General features: G+C 36.9%; 1 protein-coding gene across 1 annotated transcript; it reads right to left on the reverse strand.

Moving 5' to 3' along the window:
- Positions 1-995: 995 nt before the first annotated feature.
- Positions 996-16307, reverse strand: LOC122986358 (aminopeptidase N-like). Its single transcript, XM_044357581.1, has 21 exons — positions 15953-16307; positions 14298-14604; positions 13458-13600; positions 12970-13106; positions 10788-10914; positions 9655-9809; positions 8719-8832; positions 8474-8617; positions 8224-8289; positions 7927-7992; positions 7644-7816; positions 7211-7287; positions 5732-5868; positions 5532-5587; positions 4990-5137; positions 4774-4865; positions 3768-3875; positions 3472-3639; positions 3237-3377; positions 2456-2537; positions 996-2028 (listed from the first exon to the last, which is right to left on the reverse strand). Exons 1-21 carry the CDS (start codon positions 16272-16274, stop codon positions 1870-1872), a joined length of 2922 nt encoding a protein of 973 aa, XP_044213516.1. The 5' UTR covers positions 16275-16307; the 3' UTR covers positions 996-1869.
- Between the last annotated feature and the right edge of the window lie 3328 nt (positions 16308-19635).

The raw sequence follows: 19635 nt of genomic DNA on the forward strand, positions 1-19635 counted from the left end.
GGTTGCATTAATACGTCAAATTTGTATGTCTTAAATCTTCAGTGTGGAACTTTCACATGTAAATTAACATCTGTTACATTAAAGTCCTTGCCATACGTGTTCACACAATGCTGATTAGCTTATCATCGCTAGATAAAACTCTCTGCACTTCATAGTGAAGTTCATAAAAAAGCTTTTTGACCGGGGAAAAGTTAGTAGTCAACAAATGTGCTATATACTGTACTCACTACGCAGAAGTAGCAGTACTAGAATATGGACAGACAATATTACATTGAAGCTGCATTAATTGATTTTTTTTTGGTCATTAGGGAGAACATTATTCACATTATTAGCATTATTAGCAGAACAAGTTAATACAACTTTAATATATCCTCACCTTAAAAAGTTGTTATGGCTAGTTGCTCACTATGTCTGCTGTTTGGTGCAGGGCAAGTAATGTACAGTAGGTTTATCAGAGCCATTTAGCTTAAAACAGCTGCCTTGGTTGATGAGAGCAGTATGCCGTAAAACTAAAACAATGGGCTGAAAGACACTAACAGGCTCCATAGAGCTGAAGGGAGCTGCAGGTGATAATTCTTCATACAGTAAGTTTGTCACTTTAGGAGCAACCTCTTTAGTGCAGGTAAATAAAGTACATTAGATATTACTTATATCATTAAATATTTAAATAGTAAACAATCCAACAAGTGCTGCTGTACTAAACTGTCTTCACTCGTCACTAATAACTCACAGTAAATTGTGCAGAATTTGCACAAAACAAAGAGTAGCCCATATCTGAACTTTAGCTTTAGCTAACACATGCTCATTTCTACCACCAGCTAAGAGTTTACAAAAGGAAGAAACAAGAGGATATTTAGATTACTGTCTAGAAGCATAAAATATTTTGTAGATATTTAACATTTCAGTTGCACAACTAGTCATGAAAACCCTTATTCAACCACATCTACAGCAGGAATATCATCCATAGGAACGGAATAATGACTGGATACAGTAAATTCCTAACAAATCTGTTTATTCTCCTTTCCAGAATAAAGTACAATCATTGCCTTGAAATATCTACAAATATCCACAATATCAGTACAAGATGGGGGTTATTATATTATTATCTTGTAGATTTTGAACAATGAATAAAAGAATGTATTCAATAACAATTCAGTTGTTCCACAGATTATTTTGTATTGTGACAGGAAATGTCTGCACATGTGTGGAAAAAAAACGTTTTTCAGTGTTGCCACTTTCAGAGGCTCAATATTAAACATAGAAAAGAAAGTACAAATGTAAAAATGCAGTTAATTTTGTTGTTGTTTTCAACAGGCCAATGAGGGTGTGTGTTTAAATATGTCTCATATTTTACTCCAACTGACACAGATATACAAAATAATCATGTTATAACCACAACATAATTATTTTGTTATTACAACATCATTAAATAATTTTTCAAACATTACAAGAAAACATTCTGAATTTCTGACACTAAGGAATACAAACATTTTATTTTAAAAACTATGATTTTACAATAAGGTAAAAAAAAAAAAAACAACACAAAAATTCTCATGGCCTTCTCACTCAAAGTATCGATATTTAATTTTGTAATTAGTACTACACATTCAAGGATTTTTTAATATATGGTAATTCTCTGTTTCTCTTTTTTCTGTTCTAATCAGCTTGACTTGAAACAAACTGAGGTATACAACAAACACCCTGCCAGCAAATTTAACTCCAAATTTGTTTTAAAGAGGATCAAAATATGTCAAAACCTTTTTTTTGGTACACTTCACACTCTGTCAAGCAGAACTAGAGTAAATTTAAATGTATCTTGTGATACATTTACATACAATGAGCATTTTTAAATTACATGAAGTGAAGGCCTCATAAAGATTTTGCCTCTGCTTCAAACCACTTCTGAACATTTTGCTTGTTTGCTGCGATCCATTTCATGTTGGCGATTGTTCTCTCAATGGACTGATCCACTGCCAGGGTTCCAGAGCCGAAACCGACCTCAGAATTATCTGCCTTGAACTGCTCCAGCTGTAACAATAAACAAAACATAAAATGAGTGTCTTGCTTGGGAAGGTGATGAAGCCATTTGAAATCAGGCAGCAACAAATAACAACACAGGTCTGTTGTCCTAAAACGACACGGGCCCAGATTCAAGCAACTTTAAGGCCAGTCTGACTAGAGATACAATTTTACACACTGGTTGAGTGTGTAAAATTGTATGTAATGGCTTATGTTTTTGGTTACTACAACCCCAGTCACACCACCTCACGATGTTAAGATGGTGTGAAGGGTTAAGGTATTATAAGGGCAAGGTAAGTTATACATCTACATCTGATAGCATATCATAACTAACAATATCTAAAAGTAGAGATACAAATGTGTTTGATTGTGGGTAAAACAGGGCAAAATTCTTTGTGAAGAAACATTGTGGACAACAAGGTGTAGAATATCTAACCTGCTGAAGCTCAAATTCAGTGGAAAAGCGTTTGGTAACTCCATTGATGAGGTTGGAGAAGGAGAACGATCCACCACCATACCTGTGAGTGAAAACAAAACATACAGGATAATCAGGGCCAGTTGTATCCAAGTAAACAGTTTAGTCACTTGAGAATATTTTTCTTTTCACTGAGCGTTGAATTTCACTAAAAAGTCAGCTGAGAAATTAACTGTATTTACAGTGTACAAGGCACAGTAAATCAAAGAGAGGCTGCAAATTTTTATTGCCAGTGCAACATGTACATCTTTTATCATATTTCAAGCTTCATGTAATTGTGTTGAAATATACTCAGCACCTGTGTTATGCTTTAACAAGGGGAGGCCTGATTGGTTTATGAGGAGTCAAGAGCAAAGGTCGGCCCAGGCAGAGCTAAACTGAGCACGCATTGTCAATAAAAGCTGTCACTGATAATAAACCTGACTATAAAGCTGCCTTTCAGCAATTATGTGATTATGTTACAATGAATATTTTATTGTGGGACTGTGATTCAGTTCAGCCTGTGAAAATCAAAGGTCACTGAGATTTGTGTTACCTAACACAAGCCATATATCTATATTTACACAAATTTCACTCAGAACTGTAAAGCTCATTTTAGCACTTTTTAAACTGTTGTGGAGAGATGACTGAGTGCTCTGCTCATTTGGAAAAAGTGAATTGTAGACTGAACAATTGGTGCCTTATCTTATATTTCATGGGAATATAGTGGTGTAGAGAATAAAAACTACTGTGTTGTACTCACTGAGTGAAAATGTATGACCATCGAGCCCTGACAAAGTCCCAAGCCAGAGACTGGCCAACCACATTGCTGGCAATGTAGACAATGGTGGATGTGGCATCCTGCTTTCGGACCTTTTTTGGATCCAGAGTGTAATCCAGGTACCTGAAGAAGGGGTATAGTATATGTGTGAGTACCGATCAGTAATATGCTGTAGTATACTGCATTATAGTATTAATAAGGCTGTGTGTGAGCAGACCTGTTGAGTAGCCAGGGTTGCTTCGTGCAGGACAGGGCATAGCGCAGTTTGTCAGCTTCAATAGCGATGGTGGCATTCTGAAACTGTTCCCAAGCAAACTCCCACTCTTTAGCACCACCTGCTGCGATGGCGTTACAGTACACAGTGGAACGGAGGTTGGCATTAATCCTGAAGAAAGATGACATTTTTTAAGTTCAGTCCACCATAGACAGAAAGTTGCACATTGAGTAAAGTAAAGAGTAATTAAAATAGTGAAGAGGCAACAGGTTCTACATCGGGCTGACATGTACACTCACTCATTTTTCTCAGTATCCATCCATTTCTTGAACCATGTCTTGGTCAGGTTTTGGCACTCCTCGAGACCTGTCCTGCAAGCCAGGCTGATAGCATTCACCTGATTATACCTGCAGGAAGGAGTATTAACAAGAGGCCAGAATGAAAAGATGAAGCGTATGCGTCTTACTATTAGAGGATAAGAAGTAATGCTTTGTAGTAGTGTTGTTGATAATACAATTTTATTTTGAGAAGGATCATCTGAACAGTACTGACTAGATTTCCCTAGTCATAGTTAGCATGATGTTTTTCAGCAACTGCTCCAAAGTTTCATATGGTGGGCAGGTAAAATGCTGTCATCTCAGTGGGGCTAGTTATGGCTTTGCAAGATAATTCATGTTAGCATCTAGAAGGACACGTGGTAATAGTCAGTGGTGATGCTAGCCTCTACTAGCTATCAAGTACATTAAATATGTTTACAACTAAACAGTGACTGTCATCTGGCCAGTTATGTTACTAAAGTGATGCTAACAAGGTAGGAATTCCATCAGTATACAAAATTGATTAAATGCTGCAGAGACAACTGACCAGTTCCCAACCAAAATGTAAAAAGAACTTAAAATAGAGCTGTGTGCAATGAACTACAGCTGCCCCAAGAAATCAGGACCTTTATTGCTGCCAGTTACAATGTTACAATATCAAACACTTTATATAGTCCTTAAAATTAGACAATAGTACTGACCAAGTTTCGTCAAAAGACGGTACTATACATCTTTCTTGTAATTAACAACAGAGCGTACTTTTACTTGCACATTGTAACTGGGATCCTGTTTTCCAAATGCATCTTTATACTAAGATGATCTCAGGGGCGGACTTTTGAACATTTGAAGAGGTGTAACACATTGCTGAGAGAGACAAACCACTGTTTTAATGTTTAACTCTCTAATTTGCAAGTGTATATTTTTTTTGCATCTCCTAAAAAATATGATCTCAAGAGCAGTATGCTCATGTTTTGATAGCTTTACTCACTGGTCCATGTGTCCATCAGGTACTTTGCTCCAGTTGTCGGTCATGTTTTTATAGTAGTTAAACAGAGGGGTGACCTGCTTTCTCAGATAATCCTAAAAACAAGGAAGAACAAAGAAATGTGATAATTCCACGAAGATTAGAAGCACAGGAGTTAATTCTTTGTATTTAATTTGTTTTGATGTTTATGCTGATGTGTTTAGCTGAAAGAAAGCACACCTGTATGTGACCATAAATCTCGCTGCGGTCAAACATGAGGTAGAAGAAGTCCAGGTTGTTCAGGGCCGACTCCCAGGGCATGTATTCTCTCTCCTTGTTCAGGTACTTGGTGGTATTAAGAGCCAGCACTGTGTCGATAAGCTTTGCTCTTTGGGATTACAAGATTGTGAAAATGAATGAGCCATGTACATTTCTGAACATCTTGATCATCATTTAGTACAGTAATAGCCTTGTGTGTCTCAGTTTTACCCTGTTTTCCAATACTTTGCCAAAATAGTTGTTTACCTTGGTATAGTCATGGTAAAGTAATGAGTCAAAATGACTGGCAGCATCTGTGTCATGCTAACAATGTTGTGTAGTGGTTATATTTGACTAATTTTAGACCATTTCCCCCATAAACCCTGTTTTAGATTAATGTGATGCATAGACCATTATTAATGAAGTATTTTGGCTTTACTGACAAAAACAAACAAGTTCCACATCTCAGTAATCCATTCCTTTCATTATTATCATCTATTTATTACAGCAATAGCAGAGCTTACCTGGCCAGGTTGAAGGCGTCATCCACCAACTGAGCTCTGTTGATCCTTGGAATGCTCTACAGAAACAAGAGTCACTACTATTAAAACAACTCAGATCAAGTGTATGTAATCAGTGTAAGAAAGCAGAGGTCATAAATTATTGTAAGTTATCCAGAAAAGTTGCAGGTCATATCAATGCCCATCAGACAGCTATATCTTACCATATGATTGGTGCTCAGAATATTTAGTAGTTTTTTCCAGTTGCCCTGGTCATAGTTTACTCTGTAGTAACCCACTGTGTTGATGTTAGCCAGCACCCAGTCAGTCTCTGTTGTTGCCTTCATCTCTTCAAATTTGGCTACAGAAGAGAGGGAGGTCAGAGTTATCAATTATTGTCATGCATAAGACCAAAAAATGTAAGATTATTGTTTGATGATTGGATTTTCTGCTAAGTCAGCCTGTGAGCTTTCTGCCAAGACAAGAACCAGTCTGCAATCTGTGCTTTCAGCTTTCAGCTACAGTACAATAGAATAATGAGACAGTCCTCACCATAGAATGACAGCACTGGTCATTTGTTCAAATGCATAAAATAAAATGTTTATGTTTCCCTAACAAGGAGCTTGCCCCTGTGAATTATAACTGTTGACTCTTTTAATCAAAAGCAGAATTACTATAATACTACTATAGTATATATATATTATCATAAGGTTTTGCAGTGGTATAACAACATAACACTACTTCGTTGTAAAAGGCAACGCTTTTATCCAAAGCAGCTTACAAGGGAGGCAAGACAATCAATGTGACTTTGATACAGATGACCTTTGTTCTTTTCTCAACATCAGTGTTGGTTTCCATGACCGTGACCTTTTCCTAACCTTAACCAAGGAGCTTCTGTGCCTACCCAACCACAATCTTAGAAATGGTAGATCAGTAAACAGTCAACCTGCCAATAGGGAGACCACATCAGAAGACGCTCACGTGGATCATTTTGGGGAAAAAAAACAATGTCAACTGACCAACGTTGTCATGTAGTCTGGAACTGGCAATGACAGAATGACACTGACAAAAAAAACTCTCAAAATTGCGCTAAGGCTGGTTTATCTTTTAACACTTAATCAGCTCCCAGTTTAATCATTGGCATTGTACCTGTGCAGAGCAGTTTCTCTTCATAGTATCACTAATGTTGAAATATTGTGTTGCCCCTTGCAATCAATACTATACTTCGCTTTGAATGTAATTTCTAGAACAGCATTATAAAAACATATTTGTCATAACAGCCAGTCCCCACAGGTGGTGGCAAATCTGAAACTTGTGCAATACAGTCATGAATAATCAACTGGCCCATTCATGTTTCTTTCATTCTTCCAGATTGTTTTTCCTCATCTTCTCAAAGCGTTTAGGCTTCTTGTTAGGCTAGTTTGGGTTATGTTATAGATAATTCTTTAATGTATTTTCAACATGCTATTATCTGTCTGGAGCTTAGTTTTATGTTTCTAATGCTGTATTGCATTATTTTGACTTATAATTGATTGCTGATTGGTCAAATCCTGAGAAGTTGTTTTTTTTTTTAATGTCCTTTAACACTTGCTTGTAATCAAGGAACCAGTGAATACAAATGACTTGTCTTGATCATCAATAAAAGCCAAAAAACGTTTATCTCTACTTATTAAACTATCAGCAAACGGGTGTATCCTACCTACCTTGTTCACTAATCAACCACTGTAGTTGAGTTTCACCTCCATTCTTCTTCCACTTGATTGGAACAATCCATTTATAGCTGTGGGATTAACAACTGTGTTATTAAATCTACATGTACTTGCATCAGTTGTATCATGACGACATTAAAATGAAAATGACAAGTAGTAAAAAATAGTAGAAAGTAATGATAGATAATATTTTTTTCTTTTTCACTGCGTATTATTTTTTGTGATAATACTAGTAGTTATAATAGTATTAAAGATAGTAGTATTACTGTATTATTATAAAAGCAGTGTATTAGTATAAGCAGCAGAAGTAGTAACAGTGATAGGAGTTATAATAGTTGTGATTTACATAGCAGCAGTAGTATTAAAGACAAACACATAAATAATAACTTGAGAGGGAGGGATGAAAAAAGAAGGCCAGTATACATACTTGAAGGGAGATTGAACAGTAACTTCAGAGTCTGGATCCAGGAGGAAGTGCTCCTGGGATACCCTTCCAGTTTTTGTATCGATGGTAACTGCAGGAAAGCCCATCTGCAGCACCCAGGTGTTCATGATGTTGTCGATAGTGTCAGGAAGTTTAGTGTTACTTTTGTCAACAGCCTGTGGAAGCAGATGCAGGGAAATTGATGTGACAAACTACAGCAGATTGGAATATACTGGAGATCCTTCTGGTTAATATATTGCCCAAATGTTAATTGAAATGAACTTGCCATTTGCAGATGGCTCCATAGGTCTGTGTAGACTGCGTTCCCAAATGCAAATTTTGCCAGGTAGGACTGCAGGACGGACAGAAAAAATTGGAGATAAATGGGTGTTGGGAAAAGTATTTTTGGGTCATCCGATGCACACAGTTATGTCACTAATAGAGAATTAATTTGTCAAGGACATGTGTACCCAAACACCACACAGGATCTGTTATGCTAGAACTTTTTTACAGTGTCAAATAAAGGAGACTAAACTTTACAATTGCATGTAAAAAAGTTTTCAGGTAAATAATATATCCTTACCGTGAGTCCCATTTTGAAGACATCCTCAGTAAGGAAATCTGACAACATTCGCAAAACAGATGCTCCCTGAGGATAACAAAAAACATTTTTTAGCTTTTTAAATGTTTTCAAGATCAGATGAGGCATCTGTGGTTTAGGGGCACTGTGACAAATTTGTTAAATATTGGTCTAATATTATATATTAATATTATATCTAATATTGCAGATTGGTCTAAAGATGAGAAATGTGTTCAGCTGCTGTTTAGGTTACCTTGCTGTAGGAGATGGCATCAAACAGCTCACTGATCTGTGCTGGTTTCTGGATGTCCTCTTCTTTAGAGGACAGAGGGTGAGAGGAGGCCAGGGCATCAACTGCAAACACCCTGTGGACATCATTGAGCACGATAAGGTCCTTCTGTTATGAGAAACATAAGACAGTATGGTCAAAACTTCATTGATCACTGTCATCACTATCCTGCATGACACAGATTAATGAGGTGGGAGGGTAATCCTTACGACGTTCCAGTTGGGTTCAGCATTGTCTGCTCCCAGATACTCAACATAGGAGGCAAAGCCTTCATTCAGCCACAAGTCATTCCACCACCTCAGGGTCACCAGATTCCCAAACCACTGATGGAACAGCACAAACAGAAAATTTGAATGATTCAGCAAGAAGCAAACCAGAAGCTTTGAATTGGTAAAATTCCAGAGCAATAAAAAATGAGTAAGACAGGGGTAGGCAGACTTTGCATAGCCACACAGATTGAATATTTAATGACTAATCATTAAAAGACTTTGATGAAGAAACTGTTGTGTTGAAAGTGCTCTGGTTGCACTATTAAAGCCTTCAAATCAGTCAGTGTGCATCAGTCTTTTCTGATAAGCACCTGATTCAGTTGCACATTGCTAAAAATGCACGGAGAACCTCTTTCTATATAATGTATATATATACATTAAAAGAACTTGGTCTCAGCTGTTTAAAAAATGGCAACGATACAGCTTTGGAAGGACAATCTTGATATTCATTCAATTCAAAATTTTAACATGAAAGACTTGAAAATTACATGATGTTTGCTTACAAAGAGTTTTGATTTGACTTGTACTTGCTCACAAGCACTTGTCATAAAACTTGCTTTGACAAAACATGAGACTTGATTTAGAATCTGTTTTGATCATTTTTGAACTTGACATGGACTTGCCCTCAGGGACTTAAAACTTCACTTGAACATGAAAAAAAAGTCCAAAACTCAAGAATTCACTTTGACTTGTCTCAGTTAACTTGAGACTCGACCCAGACTTTATGCAAAAGGCCTCAGGTCTTTCAAGGTCATGCAGAATCATTCCAAATTCAGTTCTTCAGTTTAAAACTATTTAGATAAAAGAGTGAAACATAATAGCCAGTAAGAGTTAGACCAGTTAGACATTATGAAGTTGGCAGAGTTAAAAACAAACCATGTGAGCCAGTTCATGAGCAATGATGGTAGCGATCCTCTCCTTGTTGGAGTTAGAGGCGAACTCTTTATCATAGAGCAGAGCTGTCTCTCTGTATGTGATCAGACCCCAGTTCTCCATGGCTCCAGCATTAAAGTCTGGCAGAGCTATCTGATCTGCATTAGGAAGGAGATTATTTGTGGTTTATTATCTCTAAATGCAGCTGAGTTAAAATGAACACATCCTCATAATTAAAATCTAATGTGATCTGGAGAGATGATGACCCAGAATCATTTATTTCCTCACACATTTAAAAAATCTCTATAAAAGGTAATCTTATTGAAAATATTTCTAATAGGCACCTTTTAAAGTTCAGTTAGAGACTTCAACAGTAGGCTGGGAAGACATTTGGAAATTTGGGTACATGATTGTTTAATCAACTTATCAAGTTTTATCTGTTAATAATTGACACTGTACAGCTGTGTCATTAAAATTCTAAACTGAGAGATACAAGTAACCATGGGTTAGCAGATAAGTCTAGCATCAATAAACGATAAGAACAGAATGAAGGACAAATGTTTTATATGGTGCTCGAAATGGTTGACACAGCTGTTTTACTGGAAGTGACAGCCAATGTCTCAGTCTACAATATGAGGAATAATATATTTGGGGCTGACCATAAAAACGCACATGATGGCAATAAACATGATGGCAAGAACTATTGACCACTGAGGTGTGGTGGGGCAGTTAAATCAGAGGATTACATGTGTGACTGGGTAATTGTACTTAATACATGTGGAGGAGAGTTCATAATAAAAGCTATTCAGGCAATACATCTAATTGCATAAATTCAATAAAGATACATATAGATCATGAAAATGAATCATGTCCTCAGAGAAAAGAGGGCATGGAATTTTATGTACAGAAAGTTTTAAATGGGGTTGTGTTGATTAATTGAAGGAAAATTCAGATATTTTTCAACCTGAGCCATTCTGACTGTGGATTATTTGCATTCACCACCCCCATTGTAGAGATTAAGAAAACACAGAATTTCAAAAAAAAAACAAGCAATTGTAGTTAATTGCAATTGTAATAAGGAATTGTAGCTGACTCCATAGTGACCTATGTCAAATCATCATGTGTGGTGGACTTACCAGACTTGGGCAGAGGGTATGTGGAATTGTAATAATTCTCAAAGAACTTAAGGATGGGTCCAGTTATGTTAAGGGCATACTGTCCTTGCCCAGCAGCAATAGCAGGCTTCCGAGCGAAGATCCGGATCTAAAACCACACCAAACATAATATGCACACAATTTAAAAAATGCTTTTCTGTCAATATAATTATCAGAAATCATTGAATCTTCTTGGTTTTAACTTCATCTCAGCTTTTTAATTGCATGATGTTAAAGCTACTATGTGCAGATTTTTTTTAATGAGATTTAATCCTGCAGTGCGGAACTTTTACATATAAATGACTGTACGTTACATTTCAGCCCTTGTCAAATGAGTTCACACGATGTTGATTAAGCCTATCTCCGCCAGATAAATCTCATATTTCAAAGTATATAAAGTTTTTAAGTCTCATGTTGGGCGCGACATTCCTGTGCTGGCTGTTTGGCCTTTAATCATGCTGCTCTTCTAGACTTTCTAAATGTTACTGGACCAAATTAATCAAATTCTGATAGTGAAACATTGTGGGGGTCGTATGACGCTCAAAACTATTTATCCACCATTTTCAACCCAATCTCTAGAGGAAAACATCGGCATTGAACGTTTCTGCAAACCACAGAAACATTGAATATATACGTTTCAACACATGAAATACATATCATATCAACAAATGTAGCATATTAACATTTCTACCCGTTGAATAATGATGTTTTATGGTGTGACAATGCTGTAATTAAGGTCTGGTTAGGTTTAGGCACAAAGACCACTTTGTTAGGGTTAGGGAAAGATCATGGTTTGAGTTAAAATAAAATAAAAAATAAAATAAAAACAGCAGATGTCTCACTAAAAACAACCGGTTTTCTCACCAGAAAAATGGCTGCAAATGTCCTGACGTCTCACTAAAAACACCTGCTTTTGTCAGTTGAAATGGGAAGTGGACATTGGTTTCAAGGTGGTCTCTAACCGTGCTCTCTGCTGACTTCCAACTTGCTGCCAACAAAGTTACTAACCATCCACCGACCCCTCCTCCTCCCAGGAAAGATCAGCTCATATAGATCGAATGTGAACTACGTCACTTTACAAATGTTGAGATGATACGTTTTGTTGAAATGTTGACATAATATGTTTTGTTGACATTTTGATATGATACGTTTTATTGAAATGTTAATATGCTATGTATTTCACATGTTGAAACGTAGATATTCAACGTTTCTGTAGCTTGCAGGCTGCCATTTTATAGCCGCAACAGTAGGTTACAGCCAGTGGTGTACTGGCCATCAGGCATACTGGGACAAACCCTGGTGGGTCGATGGACAGCCAAAAAATATGTTTTTTGGCCGGTGGACCATCAAAACATATCTGTTTTTATTAAGATGTTGTTAGTTATTGTCAGAGTCCAGTGAAACTGTTTCAATCCTGTTAAAAATTGGTGCAGTCTATATTATGCATTGCTTTGTGCAACAGTGTCTTCTTAGATACATGAACGGATGGTGCCAGACTTAGAAATCTGCAAATCCTACACAAAGTAGCTTTAACTTGTATTTGTGTTACATCATTAATATGTGTGCCTCTCTCCAAAACAAACTCAGAGTTACAATCACATCCCTTGGATGACTACAAGAATGGGACTTTTGTTTTACTTAAAAGAAGAATGGCCAAGGGATTTTAGGGGGGAAGTCAACTGAAAAATGGCTGAAAAAAGCTCAAAAAGTAATTGCAGCTTAAGAAGTGTCAGCTAGTTTAACCGAAACACACAAGTTTTTGACTTTTCAGGTTCAGCTATTTATCTTGTAAACAGCTAACTTTACCATGTCTGCTGATGTTAATGTTAACCATCAAAGTTGCTTCTACTATATGCAAAAAACTTGATTTACTTTATTTTTTGTCTTAGCTTACTATACTTTGCTTAGCTTGATAACAAGCTAATATCTAATCACAAAGTTACATAGCCTGTGTCACCAATAATGGAATTTCTCCATAGAAAATGGCATAAAAATGAACCACACCTGTTTACTTCTTTTAAAGTACCATGTGCAGGATTTTTAAAATTCCTACTATTATGGCGTCCCCTGTGTAGTATCAAAAAGGACGCTGGATGAATACATGCCGCTAAGTCTCCTCGAAATACAAACCACATTCATGAAATAGGGACAAAATCCAAATTACCAAAACTCCATCAATGGTGTTATTGATGAAGGCATAGTCGCTGACAATGAACGCCAAGAGGTAGGTGGACATTTTCTTGGTTGGCTTAAAAACAGTCTTTTGCAGATTCTTGTTTTGGATGGTGATGCTGCTTGATTCTGTAGAAGAGAAATTTAATTATATAATAATATGTGTATTTGATTTGATTTTCAAAAAGTGACTATAGCCTAAAAATTAATGGAATCATTGGCATCAATTTCTTTATTACTGATCATTATCATATCAGATCATTATTTATATTATTACCCAAGATCACAAAGTTAACTTTCAAATTGTCAAGAACTAGTTTTGACAGGTTTTTGTTTTGTATATGTTTGAGTTCAAATTTCAAAAACGTGTCACTTTAGAATATCCTTCTGTCCACAGTTTTAGTCAACCATATAAATTCTGTTATATTCACTTGTAAATCAACAATAATCTTGTCCAATTATCATTGTAGTGTAACTAACCTTTTTCCTCGCTATTGGACAGGGCTACTTTATCACTGTCGTGGATCAGGCTGATGTGGAAAATAGCTTTCATGGCTGGCTCGTCAAAACAAGGGAAAGCCTTTCTGGCATCTGTTGGCTGCATCTGAGTAGTAGCAACAACCCTGACAGAAAATTGACAAATTAAGCTTGATATTTAAAGAAACAAACCTGACATTTCTAGCAATGTGCTTGTTTGGTATACTTAGAGCCAGATGAGAAAATTGATATCAATTTCAACTCTGTGCATCAAGTACAGAGATAGGCCTGCAAAGCCTTTAGCAGAAGACTGGAAGTAGGGGGAAACTGCCAGTCTAGCACTATCAAAAGTAAAATAATCCACTTTCCAAAAGCTCCAAAACTGACTAACATCTTGTATCTTGTTTATCACAAATTACACATTGAGAAATAGAAATGTTAAAAGGAGACTGTCCAGTTAACATTAGGTACCAGAGCCACTCTTCAACCAAGTGTTGATTGTTGCAGACTGACTGCAAGGCATCTCAAAAAGAACCAACTGTGCGCTATGAGGTATTGGTGACAACTTTGTCTGTTAACAACATAAATTAAACAGTTTTGAGTTTTTTTTAAGCTAGGCTAAAGCTGGTTCAGACACAAAACTGACATAATTAGATCTAATCTGACTCTTAGAGGGCAAACAAGCATATTTTCCAAAATGTCATCCTACTTCTTTAAAAGGGTTAATATATGTCCTGTGTAACAACTCATTTGGAACATTTCTTCTTAGTTCTGAAACTTTCTGGACTTATTTTTGCACTAGTTATATTTCAAGGCCTATTATCTGACACCCAATGCACATACTTTTTCACTCCATCCTCCACGTATTCGCTCCTATAGAAGCCTCCCAGGTCATCAGCCAGTTCTCCAGTAAAGCGTGTGTAGAGTTGGTACCTATGGCCCTTCATCAGTTTACCATCCAGTTGTAGGACCAGGTACTGAGTCACATTCTGGAGCCAGGAAGACTTGATTTGGGGGGCTTTGACTTCACTACCCACTGCAGTGAGTGTTGCCCATTGGCCATTCTCGAGTTTGGTGTATTCCAGTTTGTTGGAGTGGATGAGGATCAGGTCAGTCTCCTCAACACACTCAAACTCCACACTGGAATTACCTGAAACAACATGGAAGTAACTTTAATTGTGATCAGTAGGAAGTATCAGCAGTAAGAGGAGAAGATGAAGCAGGTGGAGGAGAATGTAAATCCATTGACTTATTAAATTATATTATTAGATATGTTTGAAATTATGTAATTTGGGCTTTTAAAAATCAAGTAAATAATTAAACTTTCTGTTCAAATTTTAAAAAGTGGCAATTAAAATGTCTTCAAAGAGATGTTAATGTCTTAAAAGTTTATTTCACTTCTTGTAATGTGTGTATGTATGTCATGCAGTTTGCTCATCCAACCTCAGTTCCATCTAAAACCCAACCCATTTACTCACATTACAGTTTTATTGACTGATAAACTTGGAATGGAAAACCTGAATCAAAGTTTTAAACACCCTTCAGAAAGACACAAGTGAGGTCACTGACTTTGTCCATGTTTTTCTACAGTCAATGTTGTTGTCTCCAAGGTCAAGAATAAGCTGTCAAGCTCAATGTAAATTCTTATACATTGTGCTATCCCTTTAAAATGGACATTGGTAAAGCAGGGTGTGTTGTTTTCCCTCCATTTTTTCTCTTATGTCTGCTGTTCAAACTGGTATAATATACACTTGATACATTTTTTATTTGTAGGCAATAACATGTTTAAAGCTGCAGCCCACTCACACACCAATTATCTTCTGGGTGTGTACAGACCATACCTGACTGACATCTTCTCCAGAGTTATGACCACTCTCCCTGGTTAGTTAGTTTTACATGGAGAACACACATTATATGAAGTTAAGTGACCTTATGAAACTTTCTCTCCCAACTTTAACTGAAACGATTTAATTGACAACCCTGAATAGGTGTATCAGGTGTGAACAGGGGCTTTGAAATGCATTTATAAATTATACTTGAGAGATTGATAAGATACAGTGTTCTTTATTAGTCCATAAAACTCACATCATAAGCATGCACTACTACTTTGGCAGTAGTAACAAAAAGGACACTGTGGCAAGTCGCTGATAATGAACACCAAGAGGTAGGTGGACACTTTCTAAGTTGACTCAAAAACAGTCTTCTGCACATTATGGGATACAGCCTGATGCACAAACTCTGCAAGCTACAAGAAGAAGGATTCCTGAAAGATGAGTGCTTCTTCGTCATGTCTCGTTTTCTTTTTACATCATACTACCTTAGAGATATAACTTATCAGCCTTCTATCGGCCTTTATCTTCATCCCCTTTTCCTCCCAAAAGAATGCCTACAAACTCTTGTTGGTTTTAATCCTTGTTAAACGATGAGGATTGATTTAGGCTCTGAATACCAGATGAATGCTACTAAGAAAACCATCTGTCCATAACATAAAGCCTTACCTGTAAAGATGTAGAGTTCATCTTGTCTCGTTGTTGTTGACTTAATTGGAGTCAGCTGGGGCCACAGGGTGACGTTATAGTGGTCTGGCACCAGGCTCTTGGGCAGACGATACTTGTCCCAAGGCTCATTGGATGGGGCAGGTGTCGTGACAGGTGGTTTTGTTGTTCCTCCGTCCGTTGGCGACACTTCATTATTGTCATTATTTTTAGCCTTTTCCTGCGAGTAAACAACAGACAGAGCTATGATAGTAGCCAGGGCTCCTGCACCCACGATGATGACCACTATCCCAACAGCTTTACTGATGAAAAAACCTTTCCCCATGTTGTCTGCCTGCGATGGAGCCCCACACTGAGACAGTGCATGCAAGGGTAGAAGGTGAACTTCTATATGTAGCCATGGGTAGCATTTCCCCTCCCATTCACTTTACCAGGTGATACATTAACAGTGAGATTGTAAACACCCACCCCACCTGATGAAGACAAAACTGGCTCTGTCAGATATTATAATAACTGACCTTTAACTATAATCTTACAATACTAACAATATTAAATTATATTTTCTGACATAATTATAGAGTTTTCATATCATAATGTAGACATTATTCCAGTTCATCCAAACTACACTTGACTATCAGCATTGTTGTCACTGAGATAATTTGAATCGCTAGCCTTTTAAACAGAAGAAAAGTTCATGTAAATCAATGTACATCATATCCACACTTTACACACTGAAACATTTTAAGACCCAGGGCCATAGCAAAGATTTTGGAAACACTGAGGCCATAAATCTAAGTGGGCCCAGCCCCCTCTTACCCCAGATCATTTTGAAGGCCGGAAAATTCTGTAAGATTTTCAGTTAATTTGTATATTTATGTATATTTAATTCATTCATGTTATGAGAGATTTTTGTGCTGGTAGGAAAAACTCTTATTTATTTATTCATTTATGTATTTCTTGATTTTTCTTGGATTAAAAGTTTGTCAAATTTAAGGATGCTGAGTCTAAAAAATATTGGTATATTTTAAAATCTCACTATGTGTAACTTAAAATTATAAAACATACTGTATATATAAGCTGTTCTTCAGGTCCCCATATTCCCTGAGATAAAAATTCAGAGGACATTTGTGTCCTTAAGCTCTGTTAAGATCACAAGATCATGAAAAATCCTAATTGTAATAATCAAATGTCAGGGGGTCATGAAAATTGTGGGACAAATAAGCCAAAAGCCTCTCTGTATTTAAAGGCTGCATCCTTTCATACACTGAAATTGTTACTTTAGTACAGGCTCATCATAAATCCTTTAGATATGAAAAAAACGAAAAAGTAAAGTAAATAGGGCGCAGACGCAAAAACAAAAAAAAGGCCTGCGTATGAGGAAAAATGCATAAAGACTGTGTTTGCACTAGCAAATAGGGCCCACATGTTGTTGAGGAAATGGCAACAACATTGTTGTCCCCTTCATTCTTCATAATCTCCCAGGAAATTATCTGATGTACTATTCTGTAGTTAGAATTTAACAGGGGAGCAGTTTCATAACCCTACCATTTTATGAATGTCATTTTATGGATGCAAAGCTGTAAAGCACATGATGAGCAGGAGGAGAGAGGAGTTATCCATTTGCAGCCCTTAACCCTTCCGGTTACTGCTGCCTCTCTGCCTCTAAATCAACCCTCTACCCTCCCTCTCAGGTGGAATCATTTCACAATTTTTTCAAAGAAGGCTTTTTCCTCTTATATTGCAAAAGCAACGGCACTTTGGCAGGGATTTAAAGTGGATGATGCAGAAGATTGGACAATGCTCCCAACTTTGATATGAGTATGAGTATATGACTCAAGTTTTAATGTGATGTTCTAATAGTTTAATGTTTAGTCAGTGGCTTCAGTCTTTTTTCTTGGATGTCTTGGATGTTTATGCCAGTTCAGAAAACCTGAAGAAATAGTTGAAAGTGACCATCACGATAGGTTGCCCTGGCTTTATCAGATATCAATATCTCCTTATACCTGTAAAGAGCTTACATTTTGGGGCCATTTTTTTCCTATGTGATTGAGCTTACACATCAACCACCACAGTTTTCCTGAAGGAGGACTGACCCTTTCTCTGTCCCTGTTGTATAGTATAAGTATATTTAAGCTAGTATGTAGTATGAAGTAGTATGTTTGCAGACTGTATGTAGTGCATTCACACTGACAAATGACAAAATTAACTGCACTTAAAGCTGCGTTTATCAATATTTTTATACTAACAATGGACCAAGTGAATTTGTGTAATGTGAAATTGGTTGCTCATAATAACAAACCCACAGAGAATTATCCCCCAACTCTGTAGTTCTCCTAAGCTCTACAACACCTTTTAGACTCTTTTAGCTCATTGTTTTGGTTTTCCAGCTTGTAATGTTAAAGACAGCCAGTGAACACTTTGGAGCATTTAGCAACTAAGGAGCCAGATATTTTTGGTGGAGAGTTGGTGGAGAACAAACGAGAGCTAAAAGGAGAGTGAATACTGGACTTACATTCATCAGTCGTCTGCTGACATGTTCATCATAACAACTTTATATGGTGATAATATGTCAGTTGTTGGTATGTCAGTGTTTTCAGATCCACTACCCCAAGTGGCCAAGTGTTGAGTAATGTTTGACTTGATTATTGTAGGTGTTTTTATCATACCACTTCAAATGTTACTGTGGTTTGTGTAACCAGAGTAACAGATTTTATATTTCCAGTTCACCTTGACAGTATACCTGCAGCCCAAGATAGTATATGGCTTTTATTATAGTGAGAGAGAGGGGACTCTGGGGTCAGCTGTAGTTCAATGTGTTTTTCAGGTTTAAAGGGGACTGTAAATACATGCACTTGTTAAAGTGTGCAGTGTTTCCTAAGATCTGAGAAAGATGTGGAAATGCTACACGTGCTATAAAGCCAAGAAAGTACAGGTACAGATACAGCCAATGTTTAAAGGTCTATCTCACATGACTCAAACTCTCCTTTGAGATTGTGATATCAACAGCCTACCAAGAACAATATGTCCAACACAGAAAGTTTTGATAGTTTTATAAGTTGTTGTTCAGGACACATGATATGATGTTGGAGTTTACGATAGAATCCCGTAAATGTAGATGAACAGACAGGTTTTACCACACAGTCTGTAAAATATCACCTTGGCAATTGTGATGCTATCTCTGGCCTTGTTTTTATCTCTGTAATACTCTGATAAAGGTTTCTTTGGCTTTGATAGTCAGGTCAAAGGAAAGAAAGAGTTCACTGACAGATTAGAAGGGAAAGCTTTTTTACTTACCATGCAGTTTGATGATAGAATTATGACATGCAGAGCCTTTGAGTTTCTGACTGAGGGTCAACAGAAAGCCTGATTTAGGCAGTTGATTTTAAAGATGTGGTGTTATTCTATATTTTTCTTGAAGGTGATAAGTTATTCTTGATACTGGAAAGCAAGTTTGACAAATAAACTCATGGTCCTTTTACTAACTTTTTCTGGAGTTTCCAATACATTGAATTGTCTTCCTCAATGGCTATAGTTTGCTGAGTTACACTTAGCCTCAGGTTACTCCGACGACTCTAACAAATGGTCATTACAACAGCCAGGAGCACTAACAAACCAAGTGGTATCAATTACCTTGATAACGACCACACAGAGGTTAAATACCCGCCAGTCAGTTAGAACTGAAGAAG

This window comes from Thunnus albacares, chromosome 7 (assembly GCF_914725855.1).
Source record: "Thunnus albacares chromosome 7, fThuAlb1.1, whole genome shotgun sequence".
NCBI classification, from domain to species: domain Eukaryota; kingdom Metazoa; phylum Chordata; class Actinopteri; order Scombriformes; family Scombridae; genus Thunnus; species Thunnus albacares.